Below are 25,889 nucleotides of genomic sequence, written 5' to 3'. Positions count from 1 at the left end.
CCCCTAGGCTTCAGGTGCATCTGCAAAATAATTTCCTAGAGCTTTCACCAAGCACTATAACACAGCAGCTTTTTGGTGCATTCTTCTTAGGATTGCACACTCATCAAATATGGATGTTTTTATTATAAAGCAAAACAAGAAGATTTAGAAAATATTTTGCCAATGAGAAAGGTAAAAAGTCTATTTTTTTTTCAATTTTAACCTTTGGTGCTTTTTGTGAGGGTCAAAGTTTGAAAAATTCTCAGCACTCCTTTTAAATTCTGTGCATATGTTTGTGTGTGGGTAAGACAGTTTATTTTATCTAATAATGTATGATCGAAAAGGGGATTCATCTTAACAAATGAAAATCACAAAAAATGTGATCTGTGTAAGGAACAGAGCTTTCTATATATATAAATAAAATTTTTCAAATTTTTTCAAATTATGATGATGAAAAAAAAAGTCTAGGTGATTTAAAAGCATGTAGGAGATCAATCCTAGTCTCACTATTCAGAAAGAATGAGTACTTGGAGTTTGTAGTTTTTCCTTCCTTTATTATGCATTTTTATGAACGTATTATATTGTTGATTACAACATATTAATTTCTCTTTTAACTTAATTAGAAGCCCTTATTTGTATATTTAATAAATTTTATTAATAAACATTTAAGTTTGACTTTAATTACTTTAAATATTCAATTTCATCAGTGCATCAAAGTTTACATAGCTATGCCAACATTCGTAATTATTTAAGATTTTCCATTTTTTTCTTTTATGGATAATGTTGAACAAGGTCATAAATAATATAAAATGTCTCAAAGTTGCATCCTACTTATTGATAGCTTTCTCAAAATTATCTAACAGGTTAAAGCTATAATGAACATTGCCTGTTGCAAAATGACTTTCCATGGCTGTAATCATTTGTCTTCCACTGAGCAGAACATTGCAGTGAGTGCAGATTTTATTGCATACTTGTCAGGACTGAGTCCTCTTGAGAATCCGTGTCAGATTATACTTTACCAACAAGAAATTTAAGAAGGCTAACATTTGTTCATTTTAACATTTGATTATTTTTCTGATACTCCAAAAAATGCTCTACAATCCTTTTTAAAACTGTATTTGTGCGCATGGTGTATGATAGTTCCTCATTCCTAATAATGTCTGACCAAGAAAAGTCTTTATCATGACCAAAAGAAAAATAAAAACCGAAAACCAAACAAAATACAAAAGAATGGGGATGTGAGGTTTCCAGCCCAACAAATGGTCGATAATGGTTCAATCTTGTATGATAACTCATGATAGTATTGTTGAGGAGTAGTTTTCCTAAACACAAACATATTTTTTATCACTATGTAGTAATTTAATTGAAAATTTTCTATATGAAATAAGAGGACAGGTTCCAATTCTCTATTCATACCTGGAATATTGCTTTAAACTCACTCCTCCCATACAATGTTGGCTAAATATTAAACAGCAAGTAGAATTGGTTAACCATTATATAAGCAGTTGGGGCTGTGAAATCCAGTTATTTGTTCCCCAGTGACGGCAGAAGAAGAAGCAGAACTTGCTTAGGCTGAGGAGTCACAGGCAATGAATTCCAGACATCAGTATGTGGAGCTCAATGATGGTCGCTTCATTCCTGGACTGGGCTTTGGCACCTATAAACCTCCAGAGGTAACAATGTGGTGTTGGGTTAAGGGTTCAAAAAAAAAGTAGACATAAAATGATCAGGATTCAATCTGGGTTGTCAAGTGACCTGCTTCCTATGTGACTCTCAGTTTCTCTATGCTAGAGCTATTCTGTGGACAGGAAAGATAATGGACAGACATGACTCTATAGCATTGTCTGATAGGTGGTCACCTATTAATATTCTGGGCCCACCCCACCTCCTCCCCACATTGCAGTCCATTTACCAACTAGGTAAAAAGATGAATGTCAGTACTTGGTTTATACTGGTACTGGTTTCTGTTTATTTCCATACTTCAGGAAATCCTTTTTCCTTCCAAAAAGTCAAGTTCCAGAGACATCTGGGTAGCAAAAGGTCCTGGAAACAAGAAGCATAGCATTGATGATGGAGGTCATTCCCTCCGCACTGTGAGGAAGTCTTCAGCATCTCACAGAAAATGTTGACCTTGGCTGCAAAGAATTTTTCATGTGCTCTCAGTGTGGGAAATTTCCATGAATGTAGAATATAACACTGGGAAAGGGTATTTGTGAATTCCTGGTCATCACTCACGTGTGTTGTATTGACAGACGACCCTCTGAGCTAGAATGATCTAAGTTCACTAGACTGGAAAGAATTTCGTATTCAAACATCATCCTCTGACCGCTTATTGTGTGACAAGGGACTAGTTTCCTGAATTTTGAATTTAAACTTTTTCCTTCTGCAAGACTAAGGAAGCATCCAGAGAGCAATTGTGCAGACCCATGACAGGACTTGGTTAGGTTGTAGGGGAACGTGGCATTGAAGGGGATCACTAGGGCTTTAGTCCTGCTCCAAGTGCCCTTACACCCAAGAAATTCAGGGATAGAATCAGTCGAGGGCAGTAGCACCCAGAATCACATTCATTTTGATTTCCTGGAAAAAGAAACTTCTGAAAATTTTAAAAGAGAAAAGAACATGTTTGATATGCCTTTTTATTGTTTGACAAATGAACTTTCAAATCATCATCCAAATTTTGTAGACCGTGCAATGATTGTAAATGTCACTCTTTTATTTTGCAAAAAAGGGATTGATTTATCTTTAAAGGCTGATGCTTATGTGAATAACCCCTTACAAGATGAGTATAATTCCTTATTTGTGAGTCTATATCCTTAGAGTATTCAGTTTGTTCCCTCCAGTGTTTAGTTCTGTCATATAGAGATGTGGTTGTGGGTGGGAGGTGACATAACACATTGCTGTTTGTTCAAGAGCCTATTATCAGTCTGGCCCCTGGCTGGATCTGGAATATTTGATTTTTCATATTTGCATAACAACAAGGATGTGGGCTTTCCCTAAAGGGTACAAACAGTGGAGTTTATATATGCATTGTGCCCTCAGGTTCATAGTCCTATTGTTCCAGGGCAGTGGCTTAGGTTGCCAGAAGACCAGAGAAAATACTTGGAGAGTGCATACAAAGTATCAGTCCTTATTGAGGAAGGTCTAAGGGGAGGGTCCAGCAGTGACAGGCTGAACCACAGCACCTGCCTCCCTCACATGCATGGCCAAGAAGGGCTTCCTTCTCCTCAGGACGTTCAGTCACATAAGTGCTGACTGGATGAGTGACGCTTATCTTTTCCACAGTGCCCTCAGTTCTATCCCAGTCACCATGAAGACAGTGATTTTAACCTGAATGATTGATTTGTTTCTTTTTAGTTATACATGACAGTAGAGTCTATTTTGACATATTGTACAAACAAGGAGTATATTGTTTTCTAATTAGAAAACCCAATCTTGTGTATGTACATGATGTGGTGACTCACTGTGGTGTCTTCATACTTCATAGGAAACTTAACATCAGATTCATTCCACTGACATTCTTATTCCCCTACCTACTCTATCCCTTTCTATTCCCCTTGTTTCTCTGAACTTCTATTCTTCCTTTCTCTTGCTCCCTTGTTGTTTGTTAGCACCCACATATCAAGGAGAACATTCAATCTTTGGTTTATTGGGACTGGCTTATTTCACTTAACATGAGTGTTTCCAGTTCCATCCGTTTAGTAGCAAATGTCATGAAGTGATTCTTTTTTTATCCTGAGTAATATTCCTTTGTGTATTTTTACTAAGTTTTCTTTATCCTATTGTCTGTTGAAGGGTACCTAGTTTGGTTCCATAGTTTAGCTATTGTGAATTGAGCTACTATAAACATTGATATGGCTGAATCATGGTAGTATGCTGGTTTTAGCTCCTTTTCATGTATATGAAGAAGCTGTATAATAGAGTCAAATGGTGGTTCCATTTTTAGTTTTTTGAGGAGTCTCTATACTTCTTTCCTGAATGGTTACATCAATTTGGAGTTCCACCAACAATATATAGGTGTAGATTTTTCTCTACATCCTCAGCAATATTTATTGTTACTGTATTCTAGATCATTGCCATTCTGACTGGAGTGAGGAGAAATCTTAATGAAGTTTGAATTTGCCTTTCTCTAAATGCTAGAGATGTTGAACATTTTTTCATATACATGTTGTCTGTATCTCATCTTTCAAGAAGTGTCTGTTTAGTTGTTATGCTCATTTATCGATTGGGGTTTGTTTTTGGTGTTAAGCTTTTTGAGTTCTTTGTATATTACGCAAATTATCACTTTATCTGCAGTGTGGGTGGCCGAGATTTTTTTGCCATTAACAAGGAAAATCCCAGAAAAGGGAATCTGAGTTTTTTACCACAAGCACAGCACTAACACAAGACATGGGAAAATTTGAGTTTGGTGAGGTCACTCCTTCTGCCCATGATTTTCAAAATAACTCTTTGGCAATTTCTTTAATTCTTACAGAAGAGAAAAATGGACATTCAAAGTTCTGTGGACTAGCCCCTTATCACATAATTAGGGTGTCTGAAGAAAACATTGGAATTTAAAATTCCTTCAGTCTAATGAATTGCCCACTTTCTTACTATACGTAAGAAATCATTAATAATATGATTCTCCAAATACTTCTTTTGTTTGTTCCTCTAGGTTCCTAATAGTAAAACAACAGAGGCCACCAAAATAGCTATAGAAGCTGGGTACCGCCATATTGATTGTGCTTATGCATACCAAGTAGAAGAGGAGGTAGGACTGGCCGTTAGAAGCAAGATTGCAGATGGCACTGTGAAGAGAGAAGACATATTCTGTACTTCAAAGGTATTTTGTATACAGTGCAAAAATTATTGAAATAGATATGAAGAAATGAAAATTAGCTGATGAGTTATTGGTGGAATGTGAATATTGGTACAATGTTCATTCACATATAATATCCAGTTTCAAAATAGAGAATGGTTATGAATTGCTACTCACAGTCTACAAATTATGACTTTTAAATTTCTATACTTTTCTGATTCTGGAATCAGCAGAATGATTTAGTATTAGTTGTGGAATCAGATAGAATTATGACCATATTATGGTTTTGTTTTCTCCATGATGACTTTCTAAAATTTCTTATGATTCTGAATATCAACTTTAACATTTGTTTTTATCAAAGATCATTTTGTAGGAAAGTGTATGGGGAGTAAAGAAGATGTAGCTAAAGTGTCTTGATTTTTGTTTAGCATATATTAAAATGTTCAAAACGTGTTTCCCTTCAGTTCTTTAAATTAAAAAAAATTCTTGTGAAATAAATCGATGAAATGGACTAATAATAGGTTTACAATCTCTATGAAACACAATTCAGAGATTCAATAATGTTAGTATCTGATAAAAATAATATCTTTTGAGTATTTACTTCCATAGTTTGATTGATTGGCTAATAATAACCAAAAATATAATCCCATTCACATGCATAGGCGAGATAAATGGAAACCCAAGACCTGAAGAGAATATGTTCCCTGTGATCAACAGTTTCCAATCAACAGACAAATGAATGTCTCAATATGAAGCTAAAAAATTTCCCAAATATGAGTCATGTATGAATCCAGTCCAATTTCCTTTCTTTAACCATTGTAGCTATGGTGCACTTTTCATCGACCAGAGCTGGTGCAATCTTCTTTGGAAAGATCACTGAAAAAACTTCATTTTGACTATGTTGACCTGTATTTGATTCATTACCCATTTTCAATGAAGGTAAGCAATTTGCATCATCAAACCAGTTCAATTCCAGCCATTCCTAGGGCCATCATTACCAAGGATGGTTGAGTTAAGTTTCTATGTAAAATTCTACAAACCTAATTTACATGAATTATAGAAAGTCGAAACCATTTAGATTTGTGATTAGAAGTAATCTTCAGAAACATCTCTGTTTATTCATCCCTTATATCTGCATCACTAGAGGTTTGCTTGGTTTTGTTTTAGCCTTTTCCATTGGTGGTAAATGTGACTTTGGGGCAGTTCAAGCTTCATAGTGATTAATATTTGATAGGGTCTCTTCATCTTCCAGCATCAAATCAATCTTGGATAGAAACTTGAATGACCATCTTAGGTACACATATATATTCATGGACACACATGTGTCCAGGTAGATAAGGAATATTGTTTAACCTGTGTCATCACTGAAATTCACTATTGCTGTGATTAATTGCATGGAAGCATGTACGCTCCCAATACAGGAAGATAGGCACCTAATGGTATTCCTTACATCCACATGCAAACACTCTGTAAACAGATGAATATAGAGTGATACTCCACTTATTTCATGAGTTTGAATGTTCCATTCCATAAATACACCTAGCATCATTGCTATACATGGACATATGAATGTGGCAAGATTGCTGTGATGATCACTTCTATTCCAGCCAGGGGAAGAGCTTTTTCCAAAAGATGAAAATGGAAAAACAATCTATGACCACGTGGATCTTTGTGCTGTGTGGGAGGTGAGTGCCTGAGAGAGTGATCACATAGGAGGCCCACAGGGTGACAGTCAGGTCATGCTTTCTCCTGAAATTGTAGGATAAGAAATCATTATATTTTAGAGAGGATTTTTCCTAGGGTGGTGGGGAGGAATGAATTACTGGAATATAGTAGAGGGAAACATCAGAGAAAAATGGTGACAGTGAGAAATGCACCACCTGCCTCCACATGCAGTGATGTCTGATTTCCCAAGGACACAGGGATTCTTTTTCTTGTCTCAGTACTGTGCCCAATTATCTTTACCATCTTTCTCTTGTTAATAGTCAGTTCATCAGCTTTGTTGTCATTACCTGACAGTGCTCCTATTAACAGTTCTGTGTGGACTTTATACTGACATAGTCCATTGTACAAATGCCTCTTCCCAACCCCTTCCTCCCAAGGCCATGGAGAAGTGCAAGGACGCAGGATTGGCCAAGTCCATCGGGGTGTCCAACTTTAACCGCAGGCAGCTGGAGATGATCCTGAATAAGCCAGGCCTCAAGTATAAGCCTGTCTGCAACCAGGTGAGAGCCCTGAGCCTCACTGCTGTCTCATTTCTTTCCTTGTGTCTGCACCACCTGCAAGTGTCCATTTCTTCTGTCCCGCAGTTCATTTGTCTTTGTAGAACAGAAGAGTCTAAGACTGTGTTGGAGGATGTGGAGGGTTCTCAATTGTACCTTTGCTGGGTGAATCCTTAGTGAAAATGAGGGGACGAACTTGGTGCCCAGTTTTTGTAGGAATTTGGTGACGTACAGGTGATCTAGGAGGAGAGTTGTTGTTCATCTGACTTCAGGGACATGGTGAGCTTGACCTTGAGCAATGGAGGATGACCAGAGACCAGATGGGTGAATGTGTAGTGGCAGGAATTATGTGTAGGAAAGAGGTCCAGTGCACAGGAATGGGCAGTGAGCAAGAAAGAGTGAAAACAGATCAATGATCAGGTTTCGTGTGGAGGTCGGGTGCCTGAATCCTTTTTATGGCTATTTCAGTTTTATGGACCCAGAAGCATCAATTAGGAAAAACAGCAGAGCTCATGAAAGTAACAGGCCTGAGAGGAATTTACCTGTTTATTGTGATTCTGATGGTGGATCAAATTCACATTCAGGAACTTTCACCAGAATATACAGTTGGCCCTGAGCCTAAGCCCTTTTATCTTTCTTTCTTCTATGCTTTTTGATATCCAATCAACTCTTTAATTACATCTATTCTGGGCATGGTTATTTGTCTGTGGTTGGAAAACAGAGACCATAACTTTCATAAATGTTGATAGTGCACTATAAATTTCAAATACAATTGCTAATAATTGAAAATAATTTTGTATTAATTTATCTTAATTTTTTATCATGAAATTTTTCAAACATACAGAAATTGAGAGCATGATATAGGACATTCATATATTCTACCTTGTATCTAAAATTGTTGACTTTGGGGAACACTGTGAGATATAGATTTTTGTGGATATATCTGCATACACCTGAGTAATATTTTGCTAAATTTCTTTAAAGTCTATTGTAGTCTAGAACTACTAACTCTTAGAGAACTCAGGGAACATTTCCTAGGAATGAAGATCATATCTCACACAGCACACTTCATTACTATACCTACAGTTATTTGTAAGTCTCTCATACCATCTAAATCAGGTCTGTGTTCACGTTTCCCATTGCTTTTCTGAAATATCTTGTATACTTCTTCCCCTTTCCAGGATGCCACTCTGGTTCACATGTTGCTCTTTGTCATGTTTCTTAAGCTCTTTTTACACAGAATGGTCAGTCACCCAGTGCTTTTCCATATAATGCTTGAACCAGGATCTTTTTTCCAAACTGTCTTATTATATCAGTGAACTTGTTTTTACATTCTCATTTGGAGTCAGGAGTTAGACTTGAATTGTTTTTATAAATCAAGGGGCAGGTATAGTGGTCCTCAGTTACTGATTTTTGCATCACACTATAAAAATTACAGACATGTGGCTCAGACTTACAGGCATGAATTTACTACAAAGAATAAGAAAATGGCAAAAGATGAAACTCTTAAGGGAGAGACTGAATCCCCTCAGAAAGGAGGGGGACGGCTTGCCCACCCTGGCTTCCAGTATTCTAGGGAGACTCTTGGGAGTTTTCTAGTCCTGCCAACCTTCACCTCTAGACTGTTGGCTGACAGTAAGGTGGCCTCAGATTTCCAAGTTTCCATTGTTCATGTTCTTCTCCGCAGAGGGGAGATTTTCAAGTCTGGGTCACTTTGTCCCACCCTGACTGGTTCTAATTGGAATTTATTCTTACAGATTATGGTTAGGGAGAATTTTTCTAAGCTCCTTGAGGTATGGACTAGGATTTTATAGGTTTTGATGAACAATTTTGCACAAAGGTTATCTGCAGAATATCTATCAAATGTCTTTGAAACTTATTCTCATGAGTCATTGGTCAATCTTGGTCAATGTCAGAATTTAAAGTGTAAGTTTCAATTTGTGAAAAAATTCAGCTTTTTTTCTTTGGCATTTTGTTTTCATATTAACATTAACATTTTGTAGAATGAGATACTTTCTGTCTTGTTCACCACAGGTAGAATGTCATGTTTATCACAACCAGAGGAAATTGCTGGACTTCTGCAAATCAAAAAACATTGTTTTGGTTGCTTATGGTGCTCTTGGAACTCAACGAGACAAACAATGGTAATGAGAACATCAGGGCTTTTACCTCAAAAGTCCTATAAGATTCACATTTCGGAAGATCACTCTCAAGTGGCTCAGGGACAGGAGAGAATTTGCACTTCTGTGAAGGTCCCATAAATCACTGATGCTGCAGGTCTAGGGTCTGCATTTGAGGATGCCTATTTAGAGTGGTTCAAATAGACCTCAGTATGTTTTGTGAGTGAGTATAATGGTGCTTGCCTGTCATTGCAGTGTCTAGGGAAGCTGAGGCAGAAAGATTGTAAACTTGAGTCCAGCCTCAGAAACTTAGAAAGACCCTGTGTCACAAATAAAAAGGAGTAAGCATTTGCCTTTCTGGCAAAATAATTTTTGATTCAACCTGTAGTATATTCCCTTAGACACCGCCCTCCCCCCTACATACACAAACACATACCAAAAAACAAACAAACAAACAAAAACACCACCCAGAAATAAATGATATCTTCCTAACTACTTGGCCTCAGGACTTAAGCACTTCTTTCTTTTCTTCCAGGGTTGACCAGAGCTCCCCAGTTCTCTTGGATGATCCTGTTCTTGGTGCCTTGGCAAAAAAGCACAAGCGATCCCCAGCCCTGATTGCCCTCCGCTACCAGCTGCAACGAGGGGTTGTGGTTCTGGCCCAGAGTTTGAAGGAGAATGAAATCAAAGAGAACATTCAGGTATAGAGGAGGGCTGTGGGAATGTGGGTTCTTCACATGTGTGCTTCTTTGAAACTTGCAAGGATCTTATTGGGAGCAGTCAATATCCGCAGCTTGCCCTCTGCATGTAAGATTTCAGGTGCTTTCAGAGTGTGTTCTTTTACTCTACAGACAGTGCAACTGGATAGAATTAGGTTGGATAAAACACAGAGATTTGGTTTTCAGCATCGGTAACCGTGTATTGTGTAACTCTTACAAGTGACATCTTTGTATATTTTTTAATTTTCTAAAATTAGAGTTTGGATTGGAAACTTTTATTCCTGAAATTATTATTTTTTTACACTTCCCAAATACTCAATCTATTTTAATATTCATATATTTATTCAATTTGAGTTTTTTCACTTGTCACCTGTCAGTTTATGTATTACTCATTTAGATGGGTTGTTCATCTTTTTATTCTCAAGTAGGAGAACTTTTTTGGACCATTACTTAGAGTAGATGCAAAACAAGCCACCCGTAATATTGAGGTTAGTGCAAAGAACACTTGTTTATTTCATAATTCTATGGTTTGACTATTAGCCTTGGCTCAACCTGAACTCAGTGAATGTCTTCCAGTTACACTGGATTTTCACAATTTTGTAATAGATTCTCATATGCATCCGTAGAACATGTGGTGCCACTGCTTCAGTCCAGCTTGCTCTGTTGTCTGGGGTGTCTCAGCTCCCCTCCATAGAATTTTACATCTACCAGTTGATGATGCAGGCTTTATCTCATCACATTGCAGTGTCCCCAGGCAGTGAATGGATCCTTGCAGAGCATTCTGATGCCTAGGTAGACTCACAATGGGAACATTATTACTTCTGCCAGGTTCTAATGGCCAATGCAAATTATAGACCATACAAGACTCAGTGGGTAGGGAAGTAGACAGAGTCTCTTAGTGAAAGAAGCTGCAAATTCACATAGGAGTTGGATACTGGGAGATGTGAATTATTGGGGGAGCATTTTTGCAAATAATTAACCACATTTATGTATCCTGAATATTGTTTTTCAGATACAGATGTATCTGTTGAAATATGTTCTCCAAATTTTCCTTATGGTTTCTGAAAGAACAATCAAGGCTTGCCATCGGAGAAAAATGCCCATTTATTGAGGCAGCTCTGCATATTTATAGAACCTGGGGTGGTTTGACAGTTGAAACAGTTTAACAATTTAACAGGTTTTTGGCAGCTGGCTTGGGGTGCGTTCTAATTGGTGGGTAAGGATCATGTGAGCCAGAAGGGCTCACTATTGGATGGCTCTTCTTGCGGGGTGGGGAAGTTAGTCTTTGGAGTCAGGGTGACTCCCAACAGTTTCTTTTTCCTTTTGGTATATTTTCATGAATAATGTTGATTCTCTTGTTATTTTCATCTTTACTTTGTGGTTGTTGAGTGGCATATTTTTCTTACATTGAGAACTGAACTGTCCTTTAGTACATTACTTTACAAAAGTCTTATAGTCCTTAACTCCTTATTTATTTCAATTGCAGGTTTTCTTTTTAAATGTTGCTTTAACAAAAAAATCCAAATGCACACATAATTTTAAAATGACTAGCTAAATTTCCTAGTAACAGGAATTACTTTTCTGGCACTTTTCTGTCATCAGTTGTCTTATTTGCTCTTTTTCATAATCTTTATTTTCATGGAAAATCAGTCTTTCTGTCCTACATCACAAAACACTTCCTACCTCTTCACTCATTTATGAATATCTTGGCTATTGTAGATTGACCTATTATAAAGAATTTAGAAGCACTTTATCAATCGATTGTTGCTGTTTGCTTGATATTGCATTGGAACTCTCACTAAATTTGGAGAGAAAAGCACTTTAAAATATTAAAGATTCTAATCCATGATTATGATATGAGTTTCCAATATTTAGCTAGTCTTTTAACATATTGCAGCAGTATTCTAATGGAAGATTTTTATTTCACTGTCAAATCTGCAGCCTAATGTTCCTGGGTATAGTACTCTTAGCTGGTATGCATTTTCTATCAGAGCTTGATATCTATTATTCTATGACCGCCTAGCTGTCAGGGTCTAGGTTGGGAAATCAACTAAGATCCAGATTTATGTTTCTCTAAACATGACCTGTCATTTTTTTTCTGGAAGCCTTTAAAATTTTTATTCTATATGTCAGGCATATTCATAATAATGTGCCTTTGTGTGGGTCTGTTGTAATTTTGTATATTTGGGGTGTTGTAAGGCTCCTGTATAGGATTTCCATTTTCATTCATTGGGTTTGGGAAATTTTCTCATATTATTTCATTGAAAAGATTGTGCAGTCCATTGTTTTGTATCTCTGAGCCTTCATCTATACCAGTGAATCTTAAATTTGGATTTTTTAGGTTTTCTCATATTTCTTGGAAATTCTGTCCATGGTCTCTTAACATCTTTTCTCCATGATTAACTGTATTTTTAAGATTACATATTTAGTCTTCATTGCCTGAAACTATTTTCTAAGTGGTCTAGTCTTTTGGTTATGTTCCCTGATGAATTTTTAATTTGGTTTATTTTTGATTCCTTCATTTCAAGGATTTCTGCTTGATCTTTTTTTTTCAGAATATTTGTCTCTTTTTTGAAGTGTTCTTTCATTTCTTGTATTTTTCTCTGATTTCACTACTTATATCATACTTTACTTGTTAGATCAGTTTAACTATACAAATTTTAAACTCCTTCTTTAAGATTTCTGGTGTTGATGAATTTTGTTACTGGAGTATCCTTGTTGTTTGGGGCAATTTCTTACCTTGTCTTTTCATGTTGTTTGTGTGTCTACACATCTAACAGTATGGATCTGAGATAGTAGAGTTTCTATTCTATAGACTTATAGCGTCCCTGGAGGTTTTCAGTACTTAACCATTTAGGTGGAGAGAAAGAATAACAACAAGCAATCAAATGATATACAGCATTAATCCAAATATTTCTTGTTTTGACATCTACAATGTTGTCAATGTAAAGACAAATAATATGCACAATTATTGCATACAATAAAAACAGTTTGCTATAGTGTTTACAATTTCAAATGGTGGAAAGTAAGAGAACAGAGGTGATGTAGGAGGTGATAATTATGAGGAAAGAGGAGGGAAGATATTATAAAAAATTAAAGGAAGTGCAAAAGAGAGAACAATAGAGATGGTCCATTAGCTGAGGAAAAGGAGGAATGATAGTCAAGGGAAACAGATAAGTGAGAGAGAAAAATAAAAGTAAAAATTTTCAAAATTAATAATGAAAAATTAAAATAATACAAAACTAAAAATATATTAATCAAACATCCTAGTCCTCAAACAACTGATTCTTGAAAAATAACTGGTTCTAAAAATGCTATAAATTAGGAACAATATCAAATATGAATATATACAAATGTCCACGAAACATTAAGGTCACATTTGAGCGGAGAAATGAAAAAAGGAAAAAGAAGAAAAAAGATCTCAAAAATTAAAGAATTGTTTCTGTTGGACTTCAAAAGATTCTCAGATTCCTTTCTCAGCAGTTAGGTGGGCTTGTTTGGACAATGATACTTGCTCCACCCTCATGGTGGTGTTGCTAGGATAAGACAGGTAGTCCCAGAGGCAGAACTCTTAGAGGCAGGATTTATCTATTTAGGCTCCAGACTCTTCACTGCATGGAATTGGCCTGGAGATTTCAAATCAGCCTCCCTGTTGGGCCTAGTAATTGCTGGTCCATGCTGAAAGACTGTACTCCAGTGATCTCCTCTTGGGCTCCACTCATGTTGTGGAAGGGTCAAATTTTAATCCACTATATCATCTGGGGACTGCATGGTTCCTGGTCTTGGGTTTAGTCTCCAAACTCAATCTCTCCATCTCCCACCCTTTCCAATTCCTAGCCAAGTGAGTCTCTCCCAGCTGGTCCTGGAAGCAAGCAAGATCTCAGTGGGAGGGTGAGCTAGGAGGGTTTTCACAACCAGTTGTCCCCTGTGTAAAGCTCTCTCCACAATAGATTTTCTCCTGGTTACTTAGGCTTACTTTATGTTGTGCATGTGGGTTTGCTAGGCCTGTATTATTTAGGCCATACTTGGATTTGCCAGGAATCAGTTCCCTCAGCTGCTGGCTCCCTGCAGTACTGCTGCAAAATGATTCCTTCTTTCATCCTCCACACACCACCTTGAGAGATGTGGTTTCCTACCCATACGAGGATATTGTGTAGCACACCTTTTAGTTTAAACATATGGATTCCATTAATTCCTTTATCCTCTGTGCTCATGGAGAGACCAATCTGGCTGGTAACTCCAACTGTGGCAGTAGCTGTGGTGCTGGGCATTTCTTCCTGATTTGATTAGTCTAACTTAATGAGTATCCAATATGTTTTGAGTGTCCAATATGAAATTCCAGAAAAGTCACCCCCTTATTTCATTTGTTCACCCACCTTGCTGAGAAACTGCTTGTCTGGTTTTATGCCACTGAGCAGCCGGGAAATTGACTTTATATTCAGCCAACTTGAAACCTCTTCAGTAAACTTCTCATTGAAGGCCTTTGTATATATTCTGTTAGATTTATTCATACAGTAGTGATCATTCTGCTAATCCCTTTTCATTGTGAGAATTTCCTAATACACAGAAAATTTCAAAGAATTCTGTTAGTTCCATTTACCTCATTCATGAATTGTTAAATTATCAACATTTTACTCTTGCCATTTTTGAGGAAATTACTTATATTTTAAGTATCCATTTGTTTAGGCATGTTAGCAATTTGTGAAACCTGTTTTCATGTTTAAAATGTCTCAGATTTAGACAAGGTGATTCTCTTTCCACCACCTCTTTGACTTTATTAACCTAATTAACAGAATATAAATAGTACTTTAAGAATTTCTGACTTAAAATTATTGAACAAAAATCATTATTGGAGTTTGAAGTTTCCACTCCTGCGATATAGAAACCGACCTGTAGGACACAATGGCACATGCCTATGATCCCAGCAGCTCAGTAGGCTGAGGCAAGAAGATGGGGAGTTCAAAGAAGCCTCAGCAAAAGCAAGGTGCTAACCAACTGAGTAAGACCCTATCTTTTTTTTTCTTTTTAATTTTTTTTTAAATTTAGGCATTTTTAAATTAATTTTTTAGATATACATCATGATGCTAGAGTGTATTTGGACATATTGTATATACATGGAGTATAACTTCCCATTCGTAGGGTTGTACATGATGTAGAATTACACTGGTTGAGGGGCAGAGCCGCCCCACACCCCCCGCGCCTGCCAGGTAGGGGAACTGTGACCACCGACAGAAAAGGCCCAGTGGCCCGCGGCGGGACAGAGCTTCCAATCACTCCTGCAAGGTAGGCGGGCCTGCGACCCACCAGCAGAAGAGGAGCAGTGGCCTGCTGAGAGGCAGAGCCGCCCCCTCCCCCTGCGCCGGCAAGGTAGAGGGAACTGTGACCACGCACAGAGCAGGCCCAGCGGCCTGCTGAGGGGCAGAGCCGCCCCCCACCCCCCGCGCCTGCCAGGTAGGTGGAACGGTGACCACCGACAGAAAAGGCCCAGTGGCCCGCGGTGGGACAGAGCTTCCAATCACTCCTGCAAGGTAGGCGGGCCTGCGACCCACCAGCAGAAGAGGAGCAGCGGCCTGCTGAGAGGCTGAGCTGCCCCCTCCCCCTGCGCCGGCAAAGTAGAGGGAACTGTGACCACCCAAAGAGCAGGCCCAGCGGCCTGCTGAGCGGCAGAGCCGCCCCCCACCCCCCGTGCCTGCCAGGTAGGCGGAACTGTGACCACCGACAGAAAAGGCTCAGTGGCCCGCGGAGGGGCAGAGCTTCCAATCACTCCTGCAAGGTAGGCGGGCCTGCGACCCACCGGCAGAAGAGGAGCAGCGGCCTGCTGAGAGGCAGAGCCGCCCCCTCCCCCCCATGCCTGCAAGGTAGACGGAACTGTGACCACCATCAGAACAGGTCAGACCTGCAACCGAGAGACAGAACAGGCCCAGTGGCCTGAGGAAGGGTAGAGCCGCCCCCCCCCCCCGCGCCTGCAAGGTAGGCGAACCTGCGACCCACTGGCAGTACAGCCCCAAGGCCTGCAGAGGTGCAGTGCCGCTGCCTGCGCCTGCAAAGTAGGCAGAACTGCGACCACCGACAGAACAAGCCTAGCAGCCCGCAGAGGGACAGAGCCGCCGCCCGCGCCTGCAAGGTCGGCGGACCTGCTACCGACCGGCAGAGCAGGCCCAGCGGCCTGCCGGCATGGTAGGCACATTGCCCCAATTGGAGGAGGGGCAGAGCCACCGCCCGCGCCTGCGAGGGAGACTTTGCAACTATACAAGACCAATATAAATATATAGGGGGAAAATTCAATAGCACAACAGTTTCACCAAGTAGAAAGGAACGCGAACAGTATGAAGAGACAAGGAAAGAAAGGACCACAAGCATTGCAGGTCAACTCAACGTTAGAAGAGGTAATAGCTGCAGCAGATGGAATGTCAGATAAAGAATTCAGGATATACATGCTTCAGATGATCTGGAGTCTCAAGGAAGACATCAGACAGCAAAATCAGACAATGAAAGATCACTTCAACAATGAATTACATAAACAAATCCAAGAAGCAAAAGATCAACTATACAGGGAAATAGAGGTTATAAAAAACAAACAAACAGAAATCCTAGAAATGCAGGAAGCAATAAGCCAACTTAAAAACTCAATTGAGAATACTACCAGCAGAGTAGAACACTTAGAAGACAGAACATCAGACAATGAAGATAAAGTATTTCAACTTGAAAAGAACATAGACAGCTCAGCAAGACTGTTAAGAAACCATGAGCAGAACATCCAAGAAATATGGGATAACATCAAGAGACCAAATTTAAGAGTCATTGGGATACAGGAAGGGACAGAGTTTCAAACCAAAGGAATGAGCAATCTATTCAATGAAATAATTCGAGAAAACTTCCCAGACTTGAAGAATGAGACAGAACCCCAAATCCTAGAAGCCTACAGGACGCCGAATGTGCAAAATCATAAGAGACCCACACCTAGACACATTATAATGAAGATGCCCAACATACAGAATAAGGAGAGAATTTTAAAAGCTACAAGAGAAAGGAAGCAGATCACATTTAGGGGTAAGCCAATCAGGATAACAGCTGATCTTTCAACACAGACTCTGAAAGCTAGAAGATCCTGGAATAACATATTTCAAACACTGAAAGAAAATGGGTTCCAACCAAGAATTGTGTTTCCAGCGAAATTAAGCTTCAGGATGGAAGATGAAATTAAAACCTTCCACGATAAACAAAAGTTAAAAGAATTTGCAGCTAGAAAACCATCTCTTCAAAACATCCTTGGCAAAACATTACAGGAAGAGGAAATGGAAAATAACAATGAAAACCAACAGTGGGAGGTAGGACACTAAAGGGGGGAAAATAATCAAAGTGGAAAACAAACCATGTTTAGTAACATAAATAAATAAATATGGCTGGAAGAACAACCCATATCTCAATAATAACCCTAAATGTTAATGGCTTAAACTCACCAATCAAGAGACACAGGCTAGTAGAATGGATCACAAAACAAGACCCAACAATATGCTGCCTACAGGAGACGCATTTGATAGGAAAAGACATACATAGGCTGAAGGTGAAAGGTTGGGAAAAATCATATCACTCATATGGACTTCAGAAACAAGCAGGAGTATCCATACTCATATCAAATAAAATAGATTTCAAGCCAAAGTTAATCAAAAGGGATAAAGAGGGACACTACATACTGCTCAAGGGAACCATACACCAACAAGACATAACAATCATAAATATATATGCCCCAAACAATGGTGCAGCTATGTTCATCAAACAAACTCTTCTCAAGTTCAAGAGTCTAATAGACCACCATACAATAATCATGGGAGACTTCAACACACCTCTATCACCACTGGACAGATCTTCCAAACAAAAGTTGAATAAGGAAACTATAGAACTCAATAACACAATTAATAACCTAGACTTAATTGACATATATAGAATATACCACCCAACATCAAGCAGTTACACTTTTTTCTCAGCAGCACATGGATCCTTCTCAAAAATAGATCATATATTATGTCACAGGGAAACTCTTAGACAATATAAAGGAGTAGAGATAATACCATGCATCCTATCTGATCATAATGGAATGGAACTGAAAATCAATGATAAAAGAAGGAAGGAAAAAGAATACATCACTTGGAGAATGAACAATAGGTTACTGAATGATCAATGGGTTATAGAAGATATCAAGGAGGAAATTATAAAATTCTTATAGATTAATGAAAACACAGACACAACATATCGGAATCTATGGGACACATTGAAAGCAGTTCTAAGAGGAAAATTCATTGCTTGGAGTTCATTCTTTAAAAAAAGAAAAAACCAACAAATAAATGATCTCATACTTCATCTCAAAATCCTAGAAAAAGAAGAGCAAAACAACAGCAAAAGAAGTAGAAGGCAAGAAATAATTAAAATCAGAGCTGAAATTAATAAAATCGAAACAAAAGAAACAATTGAAAAAATTGACAAAACTAAAAGTTGGTTCTTTGAAAAAATAAACAAAATCGACAGACCCTTAGCCATGCTAGCGAAGAGAAGAAGAGAGAGAACTCAAATCACTAACATATGGGATGAAAGAGGCAATATCACAACAGACACTTCAGAAATACAGAAGATAATCAAAAATTATTTTGAATCCTTATACTCCAATAAATTAGAAGATAGTGAAGGCATAGATAAATTTCTTAAGTCATATGATCTGCCCAGATTGAGTCAGGAGGATATAGACAACCTAAACAGACCAATATCAATTGAGGAAATAGAAGAAACCATCAAAAGACTACCAACTAAGAAAAGCCCAGGACCGGATGGGTATACAGCAGAGTTTTACAAAACCTTTAAAGAGGAACTAATACCAATACTTTTCAAGCTACTTCGGGAAATAGAAAAAGAGGGAGAACTTCCAAATTCATTCTACGAGGCCAACATCACCCTGATACCTAAACCAGACAAAGACACTTCAAAGAAAGAAAACTACAGACCAATATCTCTAATGAACCTAGATGCAAAAATCCTCAATAAAATTCTGGCGAATCAGATACAAAAACGTATCAAAAAAATTGTGCACCATGATCAAGTAGGATTCATCCCTGGGATGCAAGGCTGGTTCAATATACGGAAATCAATAAATGTTATTCACCACATCAATAGACTTAAAAATAAGAACCATATGATCATCTCGATAGATGCGGAAAAAGCATTCGACAAAGTACAGCATCCCTTTATGTTCAAAACTCTAGAAAAACTAGGGATAACAGGAACATACCTCAATATTGTAAAAGCAATCTATGCTAAGCCTCAGGCTCGCATCATTCTGAATGGAGAAAAATTGAAGGCATTCCCTCTAAAATCTGGAACAAGACAGGGATGCCCTCTCTCACCACTTCTGTTCAACATAGTTCTCGAAACACTGGCCAGAGCAATTAGACAGACGAAAGAAATTAAAGGCATCAAAATAGGAAAAGAAGAACTTAAATTATCACTATTTGCAGATGACATGATTCTATACCTAGCAGACCCAAAAGGCTCTACAAAGAAACTATTAGAGCTAATAAATGAATTCAGCAAAGTGGCATGATATAAAATCAACATGCATAAATCAAAGGCATTCCTGTATATCAGCGACAAATCCTCTGAAATGGAAATGAGGACAACCACTCCATTCAAAATATCTTCAAAAAAAAAAAATAAAATACTTGGGAATCAACCTAACAAAAGAGGTGAAAGACTTATACAATGAAAACTACAGAACCCTAAAGAGGGAAATAGAAGAAGATCTTAGAAGATGGAAAAATATACCCTGTTCATGGATAGGCAGAACTAACATCATCAAAATGGCGATATTACCAAAAGTTCTCTATAGGTTTAATGCAATGCCAATCAAAATCCCAACGGCATTTCTCGTAGAAATAGAGAAAGCAATCATGAAATTCATATGGAAAAATAAAAGACCCAGAATAGCAAAAACAATGCTAAGCAGGAAGTGTGAATCAGGCAGTATAGCGATACCAGACTTCAAATTATACTACAGAGCAATAGTAACAAAAACAGCATGGTCCTGGTACCAAAACAGGCGGGTGGAGCAATGGTACAGAATAGAGGACACAGAAACCAATCCACAAAATTACAACTTTCTTATATTTGATAAGGGGCTAAAAGCATGCAATGGAGGAAGGATAGCATCTTCAACAAATGGTGCTGGGAAAACTGGAAATCCATATGCAACAAAATGAAACTGAATCCCTTTCTCTCGCCATGCACCAAAGTTAATTCAAAATGGATCAAGGAGCTTGATATCAAATCAGAGACACGCCGTCTGATAGAAGAAAAAGTTGGCTACGATCTACATACTGTGGGGTCGGGCTCCAAATTCCTCAATAGGACACCCATAGCACAAAAGTTAATAACTAGAATCAACAAATGGGACTTACTCAAACTAAAAAGTTTTTTCTCAGCAAAAGATACAATAAGAGAGGTAAATAGAGAGCCTACATCCTGGGAACTAATCTTAACTCCTCACACTTCAGATAGAGCCCTAATATCCAGAGTATACAAAGAACTCAAAAAATTAGACAATAAGAGAACAAACAACCCAATCAACAAATGGGCCAAGGACCTGAACAGACACTTCTCAGAGGAGGACATACAATCAATCAACAAGTACATGAAAAAATGCTCACCATCTCTAGCAGTCAGAGAAATGCAAATCAAAACCACCCTAAGATACCATCTCACTCCAGTTAGATTGGCAGCCATTATGAAGTCAAACAATAACAAGTGCTGGCGAGGATGTGGGGAAAAGGGTACACTTGTACATTGCTGGTGGGACTGCAAATTGGTGCAGCCAATTTGGAAAGCAGTATGGAGATTTCTTGGAAAGCTGGGAATGGAGCCACCATTTGACCCAGCTATTCCCCTTCTCGGTCTATTCCCTAAAGACCTAAAAAGAGCATGCTACAGGGTCACTGCTACATCGATGTTCATAGCAGCACAATTCACAATAGCTAGACTGCCCTTCAATGGATGAATGGATAAAAAAAATGTGGCATTTATACACAATGGAGTATTACTCTGCATTAAAAAATGACAAAATCATAGAATTTACAGGGAAATGGATGGCATTAGAGCAGATTATGCTAAGTGAAGCTAGCCAATCCCTAAAAAACAAATGCCAAATGTCTTCTTTGATATAAGGTGAGTAACTAAGAACAGAGTAGGGTCGAAGAGCATGAGAAGAAGATTAACATTAAACAGGGATGAGAGGTGGGAGGGAAAGGGAGAGAGAAGGGAAAAAGCATGGAAACGGAAGGAGACCCTCAGAGTTATACAAAAGTACATACAAGAGGAAGTGAGGGGAAGGGGAAAAATAATACAAGGGGGACAAACGAATGTCAGTAGAGGGGGCAGAGAGAGAAGAGGGGAGGGGAGGGAAGGGGAGGGGGGATAGTAGAGGATAGGAAAGGCAGCAGAATACAACAGACACTAGTATGGCAATATGTAAATCAATGGATGTGTAACTGATGTGATTCTGCAATCTGTATATGGGGTAAAAATGGGAGCTCATAACCCACTTGAATCAAATTGTTAAATATGATATATCAAGAACTATGTAATGTTTTGAACAGCCAACAATAAAAAATTTAAAAAAAAATAAATAAAAAAAAAAGAATTACACTTGTTGTGTATTTGTAAATGAACATAGGAAAATCATGTCCAATTCATTTTACTATCTTTCCTATTCCCATCCCACCTTCCTTTCCGTCATTCCCCTTTGTCAACCACTGAACTTCTATTCTCCCTCCCCCTCCCCCCACTTGTGGTGTGTTAGCCTCCCTATATCCGAGAGAACATTTGATCTTTCCGTTTTGGGGACTGACTTATTTCACTTAGCATGATAGTCTCCAGTTCCATCCATTTACCAGCAAAAATCATAAAGTTTTTCATTGTGTATATTATACCACATTTTCTTTATTCATTCATCTGTTGAAAGGCACCTAGCTTGGTTCCATACAGAAGGCATTGTGAATTGAGCTGCTATAAATATTGATGTGATTGTGTCACTGTAGTATGCTGATTTTTAATCATTTGGGCATATACCAAAGAGTGGGTTAACTAGGTCAAATGGTGGTTCCATTCCAAGTGTTCTGAGGAAACTCCATACTGCTTTCTAGAGTGATTGTACCAATTTGCAGTCCTATCAGCAATGTTTGTGTGAACCTTTTCCCACATCCTCACCAACATTTATTATTACTTGTATTCTTCATAATTGCCATTCTGACTGGAGTGAGATGGAATCTCAGTGTAGTTTTAATTTGCATTTCCTAATTGCTAGAGATGTTGAACATTTTTTCAAATAGTTTTTCACCATTTGTATTTCTTCTTCTGTGAAGTGCCTCTTCAGTTCCTTTGAACATTTTTTGATTGGCTTATTTGGTTTTTTGGTGTAAAGTTTTTTGAGTCCTTCATATATCTTGGAGATTAATGTTCTATCTGAGATCAGATGGCCAAGATTTTTCTCCCATTCTGAAGGTTCTCTCTTCGTGTTCTTTTTTTTAATTTATTTTTTTATTGGTTGTTCAAAACATTATAAAGCTATTGACATATCATATTTCATACAATAGATTCAAGTTGGTTATGAACTCCCAATTTTACCCCAAATACAGATTGCAGAATCACATCGGTTACACATCCACATTTTTACATAATGCCCTATTAGTAACTGTTAAGACCCTATCTTTAAATAAAATACAAAATAGGGGTGGGGATGTGGCTCAGTAGTCCAGTACCCTTGAGTTCACACCCTGGTACCTTCCCCTCTACCCCCCAAAAGAAAGAAATCAAAGAGTATCCTTGGAAATTATTGAATTATCTTACATATTTTAAAATGTTGCCTCTAGCTTTTTCTGGGTCTTTTAAGTACATGATACCATAATCTTGGTATAACATTAGCTTTATTTGCTACAGCTTCTGTTTAATGATCTCTCTTTGTCCGTAGTTGGTACAGTTTCACTACATTATGCATTAGAAGTGATTTCTTTTTAATTTTCATCTGATACTTATTGACCATTTGAGTGTTTTGCTTCATGTCTTTAATAAGTTTTGGAAACTTCTCAGATATTTTAAATGTTTCTGCAGTTATCTGATTTCATTGGATTTCCAGGATTGGCAATGCACAGTCCACCTATGCTAAATACTTTCTACTTTGTGATAGGTTTTTGATTTCGAGTTGACTGCAGAAGACATGAAAGACCTAGATGGCTTGAACAGAAATTATCGATACCTTGCTGCTGAGTTGTAAGTAATGTTGGTTGACGTGTGGCCATTGTTTGTTTTAGTTTCAAGTCTTTCCCTCTTATTCAGTGGAGTTTTGATCAGACCTCAGACACTGATGTGGCTGACAAATGGCACCTGTGGAGGCCGTAGGGAGAATATTTGTTTTTGAGTTTGAAAATGGAGACATCTCAATGCAGAGGATGAAGTCGTTTTTGAGAAGACAAATTCAAAAGCAAGGGAAGAGTGTGCGGAGAAAACATCCGAAGAGGATTATAGTCATGAAAAAATTTTTACTCCTTCTTGATGCTTTATGGTTATAGAGTCTGACAGTGCACATATGTTATAAGTGAGGGTAAACAAGGAATATATGTCCCTTCTGCTTGAGGGAATGTTAATTTATAATAGAAATTAATGTGATGACATGTGAGAAGGGATTAGATAATCAATGATGATATGTCCTTAAAAACTGGAAGGTATATTGTTATCATTTCTAATATACTTTAATATAAATTAAATAAAGGAAAAGGAGGAACGTAATACCAAGAGAGAGTAGCAAGCAATTGGCAATTCTTGCTCCCTATTAAATACTTCAGGAAGTAATGATTTTCTGTTGTATTGTTTCTGAAGTATAGAGATGTAAATATTATATGGTGAGCTCTAGGGGCACATCTGCCTTATAAACAACATCCTTTCCATATCTGAACGTAGCATCGTGTCATGAGTGATCAACAGTCAGAAAATAATTAATGAATTAGTGAAATGGAAGTTAAATTGCTAGCAAAATACTCTACCCTAAAATACTTCTTGTATTGGTCAATATCTAAACCTGTTTTTATACTAAAGATGGCATAAATGGATGTGTCCTCCTCTCCAAATATGTATCCATGGTGCAATCTTTATCGGTTTTCACTGAGAAGAAGAAATAAGGAAAGACATCTTTGTTTGAATTCTTGTCTCAGTGAGTTCTTGGTGTGCTCTTCTAGAAAAGGGAATAGAATTTGAATAATTTAGTTACCTTTCTGATAAAGCTATATTCAGGAAAGTAGGAAAGGCTGATTTCACAACCACTCAGGAAATATAATGGATTTTGTAGATGTCACTTCTTTACCCCTGTAGAAAAGGTGTCACTGAGTCTGTTACACATTTTTCTTTCTCATTTTAGTGGAGCTGATCATCCAAATTATCCATTTGCTGATGAATATTAACGTGGACAGCTTTTGTCTACTGGTATTCCCCATGTGGATTGTGATGCAGGAGACAGCTCAGGTGCTACTGATTGGACATATCACTTGTGTTGTTAACCTGTGTATCTTAGCAACTCACATTCTGCTGAAACAACCTTCACCAGTCCAGTAAGGAAGACACTAAAATTTCATCAATTTTTGAAGAAAATAAAGTTGTTTATCTCAAGATTCTATATTCACTCTATTATGTTTATGATTACTTTCTTTTTGAGTGATTATGAACAAAACCTAATTTGGCTACCAGCCGGTAAGCAGGGGTTTGGTGATGTTTCTGAGGTAGGGGAATATAGGAGTTCTCAGGATCTAAGGAATAGCAATTGGTATTTATTTTTCAGTGTTTCTCTAGCCCAGGGAATAATCAGAAAAGAGAATACATTTAGATAATGGTTCATGGTCTGCAAGATGAAGCACATAAGGCCAGGATAAGCATCAGGTCAACGGCTCCTTTCCTGCAGATTGAGGACCAGAGCTCCTGAAAACTAGGGAATAAGATGGTTGTCAGATGGTTGTCAAGGAGGTGAGGGGAAAACGGGCCTGGAAAAAGTGTGAGGGGTCAGATGTGTCAAGGCTGAAGTGAGCAGAGTTGAACAGTTCTCTGCTTGAGGACTATGATAAAAATTCTTTATTTCTTGCACATTATAATTATTCATAGTAGTGAGATTCATGATGCCAAATTCACACATACACCTAACATTTGATCAATCTCATACCTCAATAACTTCCCTTCTTGTCCTCCTCCTCCCCATGAAGTGCTTCCTCTACTCTCCTGGTCTTCCTACTATTATTGTAATTTACTTAATGTGATGTACATGAACTTGTATATATTAGATGATTTGATTTTATTCATATACTGTAGTATATACATACCTGGAAATAGCATAATATGGTAGATTTTATCCCCCAGGTACTTTCCTATGCCTTTTCCCACCTCACTCCTTTCTATTGATTCCTTTTCTCTACTGTGTAGTTTTCCTTCCACCAAATGTTCTTTTGATGATAATACTCTACAGATAAAAAAACATTTTGTGTACTTTATCAAATACCATAGCTGGATTTGTGATTAGCATTAGAAGAAAAGCTGAAACCACCTTAATTACAACATATTTGAAAATACTTATGTCAAATTGGATGCATTCATAGAAAGGAATCTCATAAATCACTTGAAAATCTAGAATATAGAATGATGTGAGAAAATGTTGGTCTAGTAAAGCTCCAGTTTCTCCCATGGAAACATCAAGATACCATTAGATTCTCGGGAATGAACAGTATACACGTTTGTAAACATTCAGTTGTCTAAAGCACCAAAGAAAGCATGCAATGAAGAAAAAGGAGATTCACAATGACAGACAATTTCAGTGTGGTTTTGCCTGCCTGCCTGCCATTGCCAAAGCTGTGTCACACACAATGGTCTTGGTCTTTAGGGAGTGTCAACAGGGCTATCAACTTCTTTCCTCAAAGCAAATTAACTCTACTACAAGTCACTGCATCTTATCTGGTCACAAACTTTGGAAGATACCAGTTAGCAA

At 37.9% G+C, this 25,889-nt stretch overlaps 1 protein-coding gene across 1 annotated transcript; it reads left to right on the top strand.

Moving 5' to 3' along the window:
• Positions 1–1,568: 1,568 nt before the first annotated feature.
• On the top strand, positions 1,569–24,533 carry LOC114100219 (aldo-keto reductase family 1 member C4-like). The gene is made up of 9 exons (XM_071619699.1): positions 1,569–1,652; positions 4,631–4,798; positions 5,597–5,713; positions 6,382–6,459; positions 6,877–6,999; positions 9,031–9,140; positions 9,652–9,817; positions 23,058–23,140; positions 24,282–24,533. Exons 1-9 carry the CDS (start codon positions 1,569–1,571, stop codon positions 24,322–24,324), a joined length of 972 nt encoding a protein of 323 aa, XP_071475800.1. The 3' UTR covers positions 24,325–24,533.
• Positions 24,534–25,889: the final 1,356 nt, after the last annotated feature.

The sequence above is a fragment of the Marmota flaviventris genome, chromosome 12 (genome assembly GCF_047511675.1).
Source record: "Marmota flaviventris isolate mMarFla1 chromosome 12, mMarFla1.hap1, whole genome shotgun sequence".
NCBI classification, from domain to species: Eukaryota; Metazoa; Chordata; class Mammalia; order Rodentia; family Sciuridae; genus Marmota; species Marmota flaviventris.
Note: the sequence above shows the minus strand (reverse complement) of the source record. Positions and strands in the feature narration are given on the sequence as shown.